Source organism: Eleutherodactylus coqui, chromosome 2, assembly GCF_035609145.1.
Source record: "Eleutherodactylus coqui strain aEleCoq1 chromosome 2, aEleCoq1.hap1, whole genome shotgun sequence".
Lineage (NCBI taxonomy): Eukaryota > Metazoa > Chordata > Amphibia > Anura > Eleutherodactylidae > Eleutherodactylus > Eleutherodactylus coqui.
Genome location: NC_089838.1, coordinates 330,614,169 through 330,629,216, shown reverse-complemented (window position 1 = coordinate 330,629,216; position 15,048 = coordinate 330,614,169). Strand labels below are relative to the sequence as shown.

Genomic DNA, 15,048 nt, shown 5'->3' with positions numbered 1-15,048 from the left:
ATGGGAGCCAGAGAGATTTTTAAAATTCCTGGGCCGCGTGCCCTTCTGAGTACTTTCAGCTGTCCACCTTTTTTTTTTTACTTTTAATTGACTTTCACATGATTTGCCGAATGCCAGCAATCATATGACTGATGGGGGGGGGGGGGGGGCGCGACCCGCGATGAGAGCACCAGGTTATCAGCTACTTCCGGTAACCAGCAGCATGGAGCGGTCACATCTAGCGCTTGCAAGGTTTTAATCCCCACGGGGTGCATGTTTTTACATCCCTGGGGGTTAAAGCTCAGCAAGCTAGGACATAAAAAGGCAATGGAGCGGTCACTAAGAGGTTAAGGCCGCAATCGATGCGTCGCTCTTATCTTATCGTCTGTATTGACCCTTTGGCTGAAGAGAACGTTTATAGTTTTACAGTTAATAAACTATTGCTCAAATATTCCACTGTGATAAAAAGATAAATAAACTGTGATATCAGCCAGATATCGGCTTCTAAGTAAAAGCCTTTGTGTCAATGTGTAACATACAGCGCTGAGTAATTTTTTCCTTGATTAAATTACAAATTATGTTCCAGCCGCAGACAAGGCTCGCTGCCCCCACAGATGGTTGGGGGTCTGTACAGACGATGCGCTGCTGGTGTGATAAGGGGGAACCGGCTACTCTCATTGATCCTTTACTTGGTCTGCCCACCACCGTAGAGGGGACAGGGGACGACTGCTTTGGCATCTGCCACTATTCTATTTACAAGTCACACATTGGAGAGCCTAATCTCAATCGCTGGTAACTCACCGGCACAAATGGTAATTAAGTCAAAAGGCCGGTATTTATTATCTACTGGACATATTAGTTAACTGTAAAAAATAATTGCGGGGGGAGAGAATACCTCCAGCCAGGCAGCAACCCTACATTAGTAAGTATTTCACTCTATTTAGCTCCTATTTGGCTGAGACCCCTGATCTTACCAACCATCCCACTCCCCCCCCCCCCCCTCCATCCCGAAGCCCTCACTAGCATCTGCCATGTGTATAGTACATGCAGGACACAGATGTCAAGGGGACAGGTCAGGACTCGCTGCCCCCGATTACACCAGTGCTGGACGAATGGCGCTAGAGAGAGAGAAGGGAATGAGTGAACCTCATGATAATGAGTGGTTGCTGCCCGGCTCGCCTGCCCTCTGATTTCTGTGCACATTGCAAAATGCATGTTGCATCACCAGCAACCGGCCGGCGTAACATCAGCCCCGCTGAGACTACCTCTGTCTGCCATGATCTGTTCCAGGCAGTGGTTGTTTGCAGCATTGTCAGCCTGACACTGCCTTGCCATCAGTCCATTATAATGCCACATCACCAGCGTGTCCGCTAGCTTATCAGCCTGTTGCTGCATCACTGGCCTGATGCCAGCTTAACATTGTCCTACATGCACCTCGCCAACAACCTAAGGATGTCCACCCAAATTCTTGCGTGCTACCTCCCCCCTCCAACTACACAGACCGCTGCTACACCAACAGAACACCTTGATTTTTGCCTCATCCAGGGATAGAGCCACGACTCCGCCTCACTGGATACAATATATGGTGATACAAATAAGCGATAAAGGAAAGCAGATAAATGAGTGAGCGGGTGGGAAATACTAGCTGAACCCAACTGAAACTCCCTCCGCTGGCCTAAGTTGCTCAAGGCGCCCGGCCCACTTTTGTCACCCTGAGCCCTGCTCACTACTCCTCTACTGGCCCCTTCCCCTGACTCGTCTTCCTTGTCCAAAGACAAAGGGTTGTCTACCTCCTTCTCTCCATCTTGCTATCTGTCATATCCTGTTGCTCTATCTCATGCTCCATTATCCCCAATAATACAGGGGGTCTGTCCTAATTCCCCCAGCCTTATTCTTTTCCAATGAGCCCACATGACTAGAGTATGACATGGTCAGTACAACGTAAGAATTTGCAAGGTTGCTAGAAGTACATGTTCCCCAAACAGAGCACATGTATAGTTATACAGGAGCACTAGATACCCGTCTTGGCTTATGTAATGTTCTAGGAGGTATGAGTTATGGATGAAGCACAGTGTGAACTAGGTATAATGCTCTAATACACAATAGTTCTGGGACACGTGGACTGTCGACGTGAAGTGGTTCCGGGAGGTAAATCTTAATACAAATTATTGGCAGCCATGTGATATAATGAAGGAGGGAGGGAGATATAGGGTTCCAGCTCATTACATCTGGAGTTTCCAGAGCTGAAAGTGGAGAAGTTTTCAATGAGACCATTAATCAGAATAATTGCAGCTTAAGCCTTCTTTTAAAGCACATCACGTACTGTGTGACCAGCAGCAGTGCCAACACCACAGCATGTACCAGGCCAAGGCAGAGGTACTGCCATCTACAGCCACTCATTGCATGTGCTGTTCTACTTGGACTGTTACTTGCTCCTTAAGGTTGCAATCGATGCGTCGCTCTTATCTTATCGTCTGTATTGACCCTTTGGCTGAAGAGAACGTTTATAGTTTTACAGTTTATAAACTATTATTCAAATATTCCATTGCGGTAAAAAGATAAATAAATTGTGATATCACCCAGATATCGGCCTCTAAGTACAGACTCAGCAGTTGGGCAACTCATCTTTTCCAAGGACACCCACATGACCCTTTAAATCCCGCATAAATGAGGGACCAGAATGATGGACCCGTCTGCAGCTATTAGGTGGATTGCATTGACAGCTTTTGAATAAATGATGCCATCCCTCAGATGCATTTACGTAATTAAATCCAGCCTGGGCAATAAGGGCACTTTCATTTTGCCCCACCGCATACCTGTTAGGAGAGTTGTCAGTATACTGAATGTTTTTTGGCTTTGCCAAACTGAGCCCCACCTCCTGGTTTGGTTGGGTATGCAGTTTAGGCACTTGAATGATCTCACACTGCTGGGATCCTACAAACCACTTACTCCAACTGTGATCTTTGCATGGTTCCAGGTGACAGCAAGACATAGTAGTTGTGGAAGTTCGCACATTGGTATGCTCTTGCCAAAGGTCATTCTTCCAACATTGGGTCCAACCCAAGTAACAAGGGAACTTTCATTCTACCCCATTACATACCAGTTAGGTGGTTTATTGACTGTGCCAGGACTTGGCTTGTCTAGGTCTTTGGCAAGATTGCTTGCTGTTTAGGCACTTGCATTATGTCACACTGAAGCGATCCTACTTGTTTCTAGCCACCTACTCCAACTGTGATAATGAGGCAAACATTAAAATAAACCGTTCTGGTGTTCATTCCACCATGTAGTTTCCGAATCTTCGGTCAAGAAGGACTAAACATCATTTGTCTATTCCAATTCCCATCCTTTGCATCAGAGAAGGATAGTATGGCCCTCTGGTTCGTTCACTACTCAATTCCACTGCTACAAAAAGGGATAGAGCGGACCCGAGCAGGTTTCCACCTTCTCCATGGGCCTTTTGACTGTAAACCACCTTTCCATGGGGCCTCTTTGCCGACAACCACCCTCTCCACCAGCTCCATAATAGCTGCAGTTCCCTCAGTGGTATGCTCTTGCCAAAGGTCATGTTTACGGACAAGCTTCCAGCATGGAGTCCAAGCTGAACAACAAGGGCATGTTTATTGTGCTCCATTATATAACCATTACATTCCACTACTTTGTTTGGCTGGGTCTTCCGTAACATTGATTCCTGGTTTGGTGCTTGCCCAATCCCTAATAATGTGGAAGACTCCTGTCACGGCACATTGCCGCTGCTCCTCTGCTTTATTTGCCATCCTGCACACCATGCTCTGTCCTCTTCTACATCCCTGGTGTCTGTCTGTAGGGCTTGCATGCACTCCTGCCCTCTTTCTTAAAGCACCAGCGTGCACTCCCTCAACCTGTTCCCATTTAATCCTGTCTCTGCACCACCAAAAATAGGCATCCACATCCAAGGGTGAACGCCTAAGCAATTAGTCTTCTTACCATTGTGGCAAAGCTGCCCTTCAGTGTATTCTAATTTTGACCTGTGCTTGTTCGGACTACCTTTGGCTTCAATTCTGTTTATACATTTGTGCCGCCAGTCCTGACTTATGTCTGTTTCTTGACTACGTTCTGTTCAGACCTTCAGGTACCACGCTTTTGCCCAGTGCAGCATCAGTGGTCACATGACTGAGGGTCCGGTAGTAAAAAGCCGGTATCCTGCTTGGAGAAGTTAAATATGAAAACCAGGGTTCCCCAGGTGCTGTCACCTCAGATAGCCCACAGCCAAATTGGTGTGTAGCAAGGCAGATCGACATCCGTCTACCTGACAAGTTCAATCTACTAGGAAATGGGATAGTGCTGACCTGATCTGAGGTCAACTCTCTCCATGGGTGTCTTGGCTGTGAACCTCCCTACCGTTAGGCCCCGTGACCTCTATGAGCGTCATAGTAGCTGCACATAGACTCGCCTTAGTACTGTACATTATTGCAAAAGGTCACGTTTCGGATAATCTTGCAGCATTTTAAAATACCTACACTAAGGCGATACTAACAGCTTACATAAGTGTGGAAGCAGGTGTCTGGCTGCAGGTCAAGTTTTGCAGCATCAGACTATTTCATCATAATACAGTACATCATAGATTGTACCAATAAAGGAGCCAGAAGACAACGTGTCACTTTATACTGCTTGGTGGAAGATTTTAACAACTATTATGACAATGCCAATGTATAAAGTGTTAAAGTGGAATTACATTAAGTTTGGAGGAGGTTTTGACTTGGAGATCAGTAAGACTTGAGACTCAGTAAGCTCCCTTAAATCCTTTGCTACTCATTTATGATTTCTGTGACTTCTTTGGTGCCTTGTCATAGAAGCACTCTCTAAGTAGTACTGACCAAACGTTGTCTTCTGAAATATGATTTGCAGGAGGCTTCAGAAGACTACTTTTGGATGAATTTAACTCTTATGTATAATGAGAAAGAGTCTAACACCACTATTATGTTTAGCTTGCCGTTGCAACTTCAATAAATGCTGTACCTTCTGAGGAATATACAATGTGAGGCCGCTGGGCTCTTGGGAACTTTCAGTGCAGCAGAAATGTTTTGTAGTCTTCTCCAGATCTGAGCCTCCACACAATCCTGTCTCCGAGCTCTACAGACAGTTATTTCGTACTTGTGTCTCGGCTTTGGCTTTGACATGCTTTGTGAGCTGTGAGACCTTATATAGACAGGGGGTGGTCTTTTTAAAATGATGTCCAATCAACTGAATTTCCCACAGGTGACTCCAAGCACGGTGTAGAAACATCTCAATGATGATCAAGAGAAATGAAAGGCCCCAAAGCTAAATTTCCAGTGTCATAACAAAGGGTGTGAATACTTATGTACGTGCAAAATGCTAGTTTTTCTTTTGAAAAATGTACAAAGATTCGATTCCTACTTTGTCATTATGGGGTCCTGAGTGCAGAATGATGGGGAAAAACATGATTTCTTTTTTTTAATTTGCAGAAGGCAACAACATAAGAAAATGTAAAAAAGTGAGATGGTCTGAAGGCTTTCTGGACTCACTATATATCAAGGATTTGAAAAGTGGTAACTGGCAGGTACTCTGAGGGGAATGCACTGTTCCCTGGGTGCGCAGTCAGGCACCATTGCCTTCTGTGTGGTGCGAGCTTCGGCAGTCTTGTGCAAGCTGCCGTCCTTTCCCTTAAAGGAAGAGTATATACCCTCTGGCTCCATTCCACCTATCATCTGCTACCACCTGCTCTATTAGGCATCCAACCCTCATGGAGGATGCCTAAGCAATGGTCCCATATGGTTGTGTGTTTCTGGTTCGGACCTCTGCTATTCCTGATGATCCTGATTTCTGTATCCCCTGTCCTGGACTCAGTTTGGCTTGCTGATTGTCCTGCTACTAGCCTGTAACTAGTTTGTGCTCCTGTTCTGCCAGCCGTTCAGGCCTTTAAATACCATGCCTTGGCTCAGTGGGATGTTTCTGTGTGTGTAAAGGCCTGGGGACCTCACTGCAAAGCCAGTATCCACTTAGAGGGGTTATTCAAGAAAAACAAGGTTCCGCAAGTGCTGTTACCACAGTTAGCCCACAACCAAACCAGTGTCTGGCAAGGCAGATCCACATCCGTCTGTCTGACATATTCATCCCAAGGGTCTTCTATGGGGACAACTAAAGTACCAATGGAGATATCTAAGGACTCGGCACATATAAGGCACCTTAGGCTGGCTAATAATGGTCCTTTTACACAGCGCAATTTGATTTTGTATATGAGCATCAATCAACAAGATCAGTGCTTGTCTACCAGGTCTTTAGAAAGGCCGATTCAGACTCTAATAAGGATGAACAATTGGTTGTCCACATAGAGCAATTATTGGTTGGTTGCATATCTCCCTACTTATCAGCGAGCATTTTTATAAATTATTTGAACAGCCAAAAAACGACTGCTTACTCTTGGGAACCCCAGGAACATTTGGGCAAATACAAGGAAAAACTTGTCTTGGCGTGCATAAGATACTGCTTCAGAATTTTGCTTAGAGTCATTTTCCATGGAACAATGCTCTAGCGATGACGAATACCGATCAACAAGAATACTGCTAGTCTGCCTGGCCTTCACATAGGCCATTCATCCTCATAAATTATCATCATTGTTGACAACATATTGTATGTTTAAATGGGGGACTGTGCTGCCAACAACAATCTTTTTTTTTGTCTGCCTGAAAGATGCGATCCCCCAACAGATGAGTGTTTGCACATGGCCCGATGATCATGAAAATAAACATTCCTAGGAACGTTCCTGTCCTATCACTGAACCATGTAAAAAGTCCTTACATCTAAACTCCATAGTATGGATGTTAGTAAATACAGACTGTGCATGTTGTATGGTAATCTCACACCCCCTACTGGAGAAGTTCAAGTCTACAGTTTCTTTAGAATCTGTTTCTTTGAAGTATGTACAGATCCAGGCACACTCCAAACAGAGTTACTTAGTTATTCATGTGATGTGGAGATCTTCTTCACTATTATAAGTTTCATGTGTATTTTTGCCAGACCTTACATGGAGACAGCTAAGGGTTGTATATAGTGTTCTTCTGAGCTACATCAACCACATATATTTCTGAAGGACATGGGGTCACCATGATAAGACACATAAATGACCCTTGTATGGAGAATTGCTGGCGGTGTCACTAAGTATTGTTCTGTTTGTCTTCACAGCATTCGTGCAGGCTTCCAGGGCGCTGGTAATATCTTCGCTGGTGTTTGGTTTTTTGGCATGCCTATTGGGAATGCTCGGCCTCCAGTGCACCAAGGTTGCGGAAGGGAACATAGCACTGAAGGGAAAACTGTCTACATCTTCCGGTGCGCTCTCGGTATTTGCAGGTGAGATAAGTGATCAGTTTCCAAGTAGTTGTTAGGGTCGTAAATGTTTTTGTAAATTTAGACTTTTTCCTATACCTTACATTCTGAATATCATTGGTGGCCCCAGATCACAAATGTCACCAATGAAATGGTCTCACATGCACCTATAATATATTCAAAGATCATTTTATCTGGATTTCCTCTTTAAAATGTTTTTACAACCCTCATTCAGTGACTACATTGACTGTTTGGCTATTGAGGGATCCCAGTAGGAAGACCACCATTTACAGCGGCCATATCAGGCTCTTAGCCTGGATAGTCTTTTTCTTGACTCGGAGTTTCCTTTCCATTTTGAATTTCGTCAATTCATACAATTTTCTTCCTTCAGGTCTCTGTGCTGGGATCGCTGTATCGTGGTATGCCTTCAACATCACCAAAGAGTTCTTCAACCCCTTGTACCCTGGAACAAAGTACGTATCAATTAAGCTATTAAAACCTCCTATTAAAAATCCCACACCGAGAACAGCTCCACCAAAATGCTTTAGGTCCATCATGGGTTTTGCTAGATGTTCTCCGTTGTGCTGTTTCCAAAGACAGGTGACTGCTTGACAATCTTTTTGAATAGTTTAGAACATGACTGTCAGATTAAGTGTTAACCACACTATCAGGAAGGGCTTTTTGACATAGTCTGTTGGCAAGTTAGCCCATTAGGTGAGCTACATACAAGAACCATTCTGCTCTTTTCCTACAGGTATGAAATTGGTCCGGCTCTTTACGTTGGCTGGTCAGGTGCCCTTCTGGACGTTGTTGGTGGAGGGCTAATGTGCTGCTCATATAAACAAGTGACTAAAGCTAAGAGGTAAGTACTAAGAGGTATGCGCACATCAGCTTAGCAAGGGACACCTACAATCTAGAATGGTGTCAGGCAGGCAGATGTGAATCTGCCTTGCTACACACTGATTTGACTTTGGGCTAACTTAGGTGGCAGCACCTGGAGAACCACAGTTTTCACACTTGACCCCTCCAAGTGGGATACCATTTTTGCTGTGGGGTCCCCAAGTCGTTACTCACACAGATATTCCCAGTAATATGGCTGCTAATGCTGCACTGAGCCGAGGCACAGTATCTGAAGATCTAAAGAGGAGTGTAGTGGAGAAGTAGTCTGTAGTCAGGGCTGACGGCGCAGGTGTGAACAAAAGGTGCAGTCTGAAGGTCAGGGCAGGCTGTAACCATTCATTAAGTCCAGAATACAGAACCAAGGTCAGAGAGAACAGAAATGGTGAAAGTGAGGCATGGGTCAGAACCAAAATATACACTTATAGAGTCATTTCCACAATCGGCAGTAAGAGAGCAAATTGGTTAGGCATCCTTCATAAGTGGAGGATGCCTAATATAGCAGGAAATGGCTCCTGATTGGTGGGGGATATAGAGAGCACATACTGTCCCTTTAAGAAAGGGGGAGGGAGGGTGCACAAGCCCTATAGGCAGAGGACTGGGAGTGAGCAGAAGCAGAGGTGTGGTGTGCAGCATGTAACAGGTGGTAGCGTCTGACGGCAACCCCAAGAGTAGGTAAGTGGTGGTGATGCGCCATGAAAGTGAGGTGCACGTGATAGCACTGCAATGTTTATAAACCAGCAGTGCCGACAAGAACCTCTGTGCAACTACAATTACAGCACCTATGGATATTTGCACATGTGCAATGGCAGCTGTAGCCCAATAGACAAAAATGTTACCCTATTTTAGGTCTTGGCTGTACGCGTACTTATCATGGCGTAGTATTAAGGCATGTTCACATGGAATTTTCCGCGTGATTTCTGCCTCAAAAAAACACTTCAAAAACTGTGGCTTCCTGATGAGGTTTGTGTTGTCATAGGGCAAAATCTGGGCATAAAATTGAGTTTTTGCATGAAGAAGTGACGTATCACTTCTTGACTTGGAAATGCTAATTTCCACGTTGGAATTCTGCATGCAAATTTTGCCCACTATTCCACTTGTGGATCAGCACCAAGAACTATGGCAGATAGACAGATTTTGACACGTTTGGAAGGATGTAGGTAGAATTCACCGTCGAAAATTCAGCCCCGATTCCGCCGTGTGAACTTCCCATTCTAGTATTGTATGACTGCCTTTTATAATGTGCTGTCATATGTTTCTGCAGGACATTCACCTATAATTACCGTCAAGCAAATACCCAATCCTCCGCTAAGGCTGCCCCCCAAACTGCCCTTCCTCGATACGAGTCCAGCAACAGCATCTCTAAATATGGGAAGAACGCATACGTATAGGTCTAGTGACTACACACCATACAGGGTGCATCCGATATTTTTATTTTCTCAAGAACATGACGCCAATTTCCCATCCACATCAAGCTCTACTGTCTCCAACCACGGTCCGCCTGCATTTTCAGTCATCAAACCGTTATGCATTGCAGCTCTTTCTTTTAACTCCTGCGGTGGGCATATTGATCGGTTAGCGCCACAAAGTGAATTACGATCCGTCGCTACATTATTCTCTGAAGGCCTACAACATCAACTCTAGAAATGTCCAATTCAAGGAGACGAACACCATTCTTTATAGCTGCTTATTGTGCAATGATTATATTAAAAACAGTCTTAAATCTATATTACTTTACTGATATTGAATATTTTTTTAAATATCTACAATAGTCTGTGATTTTTTTTTTAACTGATATAGCATAACAAACAGGTTGATTTTTTTTTCCACCTAAGAATCCTGTGCTTAAGGACCTATAACAGTATCAACCGGGAAACATTTGAATAGTCATTTATAATTGATTTAAGAGTCATTTCAAAGGAAATTGGTAGAGAGGACCATGCAAGGCTCAAGTTACCAGTTGGAGAAGATCAACCGATGAATCTTAGGCCGGACTTTGTACTCAGGAATGAGGTTGACGTTAAAACAGGCTGAATGAGAAGTTAACTTTCATCGACATAGTCAAGACGTCCTTGAGTGGTGTCCCAAATGGTGGTTTCCATCATTAATATGACAACTGGCCACCCAAGTGGTTGACTTGCCTTCCGGAAACTTCCTAATATGGTGACATGCTTCTTCCGTTTATAGATTTATTTTATACTTTTATATGAATCAATGGTCATTGATGGCTGATGCAAGTCACCTCCAATCATCGTCTTTTTCAATGACCTTGGTCTTCATGAAGATAGAAGATTTCACATTTTGCACAGCTCTTGATGGCTTTATAGATAGCTGATCTTGATGAATGTTGCCTTTACTGGTCTTTGTTGTTTATTGTGGTGCTGTATTATGTTAAAGGGGTATTCCCAAAAATCAGCTGATCTCAACCCCTGAACCCACTGCAGCGGGGCTGAATGTTAACATCTCCGTCCACACTGGGATTGGAGTTGGAAGTGTAATAGCAGGCATTGTTCTTGAGTATAGGTCATCAATAGTACACGGGGGTAAAATGCCCACAATAACCCGATAATCTTTCATTAATCAACCATTTGTTGTCCTCTACTGCCTCTGGGGACCATCCCAGGCCATCTGAACACTACTTGGTGAACGAAACACTTGATCTTCTAATGAATACAACATGTATTTGACACTTCCATGATATCACGCTTATTCATTGCATACAACATACCAGATTGAGTCGAGAAAGTCAGGCGAAACAAATGAAGGAGAATCAAACAGAAGGAACATTTCTTGGTTTGCCCATACAAACAATAATTATTCTATAAATGTAAATACTATAATTTGTCCTCTTCGATATTGGTACTAAATAAAATATTCAAAGAAATAGCTGCATCTTTAGTGTTCCTTCGTATTCAAGGGGATGTCCAGGTGAAATTCTTACATGGATCTGCGATGTTGGAGCCTCCACTTCCGTCTCAGTTCTGACACCGGTTCACTTAGTAGGCGCCCTCACCATGCCTGTCAGGTCATCAGTGGGAACTTGGCTGTGTAGCTTATCTTAATAACTTAGTCATCTTCTGTTCCTGCATTTGTGGTAACAGAGAAGTGGACTGGCTTAGTTATTAAGATGTGCCACACAACCAGTCCCTACGAAGCTTGGCTGCTGCTCAGGATCCCTGCCAGTCAGCCAATCCTCTGGCCCGCTGTCAGTGCAGCCGGAGGTCCACATCGAGGTCGGAGAAGAAAATGTAATTGAAGATGTCAATCTCATGGATTTTAATGAGAGCAATGCCTTTGATTACACTTTCAGCTCCTCATTAGGGCTGTAGCTGGAAGTGTTATAAAAAGCATAGTTCCCACTGATTTTAGTATGAGGATAGCCCATCAATAGTAAATGCCCTGAAACCCTTTTAATATCTCCCAAGTGAACGCAATGTGTCCCAGCAATATACACTTAAAGGGAACCTGTCACCATCTTTTTGCAGCCATCACTGAGAGGACCGTAATGTAGTGCCTATCATACTGATTACAGGGACATGTTTGCTATGCAGATCTGTGCTGTAGTTTAGGAGAAACTAGCATTTTATTAGTAGCAGTCAGACACAGAACTGGTCCAACATATTCATGAGCTGTAGGCTAGCCACACCCACCCCTCCCTCCAGCCAATGATTGGCAGTTCTCTCTCTATGCACAGTAGCTGGAGGGCGGGGTGTACGGCGCAGCCTGCAGCTGATGAATATCCCGGGCCTCCATACATATGCTGCTACTGCTAAAATGCAAGTTTCTCAAAAACAACTCCACAGATACACACAGCAGACCCTGCAATCAGTGTGATGGTCACCGCCTAGTGCTGCCCTCCGAGAGGGGTGCGAAAAATGGTGACAGAGTCTCTTCTAAAGGGGGTTGTGACCCTTGTTTAGGAGAAATTAAATATATTGTAAGATTGTTCTCCTGGTTACAATAAGGAGTCGGCAGGTGGTGAAAGATTGTTGTTATTGCCTGTAAAGTACATTCGCTACAGGAATCCATTAGATTAGAGCCGGAAGTGATGTTGTTTGGGCATCTTTTAGGAATATTTGCTGCCACCAGTGGTCAATATGCAATACTACAGGTATAAAAACAACTCATAGTACTAGAGTAATAATTGCCATAAGAGATGATGCCCACCTTTTGAATTACACGTCTGGCCCTGAAATGTGACCTTTAGACGGGCCTGATTTAGGAGTCCTTCATTTCATGTCTGAGGGAATATCATTGGTATAAGCATGTATTCCCCCGAATAGGGACTCCTAAATCATATATATATATATATATATATATATATATATATATATATATAAAAGGATCTGACCCCTTGAAGGGAGGCTCTAGTACCATGTTGGGCCGCTTCCAGCTTGCAGAGAAACAACAACTCAGGTCAGGTGAGATATTAAAACTAGGGGCCACTATGATACTCCATGGGGGCAATAATATAGCAGTTGCCCACATAAGGTTGTGTTGTAGTACGATAGATGTATTTATGGCTACAGTAGTTCTATTATTGCCCACAGGGGGCATTATTATACAGCAGTAGTTATATTCTTGTTGACAAGAGGGCAGTAGTGCAATAGATCCGCAAGGAAACAAAATCAGGGCAGTTTTATTTTTCTCCATAGGGGGAAAATTTATAATAGATATTATAGGCACTGGCGTAACTATTAGGGATGTGGTTGCATTGGGGCCCCGTAGCCTTAGGGGGCCCATAAGGCCTCCCTTCTCCATATACGGAGCCCAGTACAATGAATAAAGCATCATAGTTGGGGGCCCTGTTACAGGTTTTGCTTTGGGGCCCAGAAGCTTCAAGTTATGCCTCTGACTATAGGTGTCACAAATACAAATTCTGTTACCCAGCAGGGGGCAGTCATAAATTATATCTCCATTGTGATTGGAATTGCTCTTCGGATAGATTCTGTATCTGCCATTGAGAAATCAAAATTAAGGGCTAATTTACACCAAAATATTCTAGGTTAGAAGAACCAAAAACTGAGACTCCAATAGAAAGGTACAGTATAGAGATTAAATAACAGATTGGAACAACTTGTACTGCAGCCGGTGGAGCTTTAACATTTATGGGCAGAGTCAGGTGATGTCGGGGCGTGGCCTATGTCATAACACTGAATTGTTGTAGAAACAGTAACTTTATGCGAGTAGTTATATATCACTGTCCTGGCTCAGACTTTTTGCCTTTGTAATAAAACTATGAAATAATTGTGTAGATTTTTGTGTAATTTGATGTAATTTGTAATAAAATATTTTGTATCTGTGAGAAGGTTGTGATGCGACTTATACATTTGCTTTATAGCCATGATCACTGACTCCAGCCTAGCTACATTATCTGTTAGAGTCTGGGGTAGCCATATCCATCTGCCATCTCATCACATGCCCAAGCTGTTGTTCTGTACCTCCCCCATACTTTACACTGTCACTCTGCTCAATGAGTGCTGAGTACCGTACTCAATGTGATCTGAACAATGGTGAAGATATGCTGAGAGTTGCAGATTCACAAACTAGAATGTGTAAGATTTTACATGTAAATGCAATACTCATATGATGTAGTCAAAAACAGAATACACAATACATTGAGTGACTCACAGGCAACATTTTCTGAACTATTTCCTTTTCTTCTCCAGTCGGTCCAAACCACCATGACTTCTTCCAACTAATTCCTGTCTCTGCAGAGTTGGCGGCCCAGACAGTGGGGGCTATATGCACCACACCACTCAGAGGACACATATATACTGTGAAGTGGTGCAATATTATACTGTGGCGGGGATAACACCTATGGTGCTAATACATCTGTAGGGGCCCAGAGTTAACAGGGCCCCTCCATAAGTATGAATGAGTTAGTCCTGTGTAATTGTATTGTCAGTGTTTTCAATGTGTGTGCATTTGATGTGTATTGTACCTCTGCAGCTCTGAATGGGTTAATGTATAGGTTATGTCTGAGAAATGTAGCTTGCTGCATGTCACGTGATCATGTTTTATATGTGTTTGCAAGGATGTTATGCAAGTCAGTCTAAGGCAGCCTAAGTCAGTCCAAGTCTGAGCCTAAATTGGTTGGAGTTTGGAGTACAAGTAGTGGAGCCTGTCATGAGGGGTGAAGCACTTTTGTTGAGCAGGAGAAACTGTGCCCCATCTTACAAGGATCCCCAAGATGGAAGAGGCTGAGTGGTGGCCTAATGGTGGCTGAGTGGTGAGCCTCCTCAGTGCTAAAATGAAGAACTGAGAGTGAGAGGAACTGCCAGGCAGCGTTGAGTGTGACTTCTAACTGTGAGTGTGTACCGATAGAGAGCTGGAGAGAGTAAAGAGAGTTGCCGGGAGCAGAACCCCACAGATAACTGGACTGTGGACTCGTCTGCCATTCTGTAAATCCTCCCTGTCACACCACTATTTTGTTCGCACCAGTGTCCTTACTTTATTCAAGTAAATGAGCTCTACCGACTGTTCCCGACAGTTATCCCTGTGTGTGGACTATTTTATTCCAACTTTTGGATTCACCGCAGAGGATGGCGTCATGAGTGAAAAAGCACTCTAAGGTAAACTGCAGATTAGGTTTTCCCTGTGAAACTCCCCCAGGAGTACCTTGGTCGTGTCTCGTGCTACCGCCAGAGGAGGAGATGGTAGAGGCCCATGACAAGACCTCTATCTACCCCACTATCTCCTCGGCTGAGGGACCACTCCTTAGAGCTGCACATGTAGGGGAAACATAATACTGAAGGTGACAATACAGGTGGGAGAGATAATACTGATGGTGATAATACAAGTAGTGAAGAGATAATACTGATAGTGATAATACAGGTGGTTAAGATAATA

The 15,048-nt window shown here is 43.9% G+C and overlaps 1 protein-coding gene across 1 annotated transcript in view; it reads left to right on the top strand.

The window, feature by feature from the left end:
- The window catches only part of CLDN15 (claudin 15), a 54,054-nt gene extending 40,556 nt beyond the window's left edge, over positions 1–13,498 (top strand). The window contains exons 2-5 of the mRNA XM_066593855.1: positions 7,159–7,323; positions 7,691–7,772; positions 8,054–8,161; positions 9,461–13,498. Coding sequence (XP_066449952.1) covers positions 7,159–7,323; positions 7,691–7,772; positions 8,054–8,161; positions 9,461–9,587 — 482 coding nt within the window. The 3' untranslated portion in view covers positions 9,588–13,498. The remainder of the gene's footprint in view (positions 1–7,158; positions 7,324–7,690; positions 7,773–8,053; positions 8,162–9,460) is intronic.
- The last annotated feature ends 1,550 nt before the right edge of the window (positions 13,499–15,048 follow it).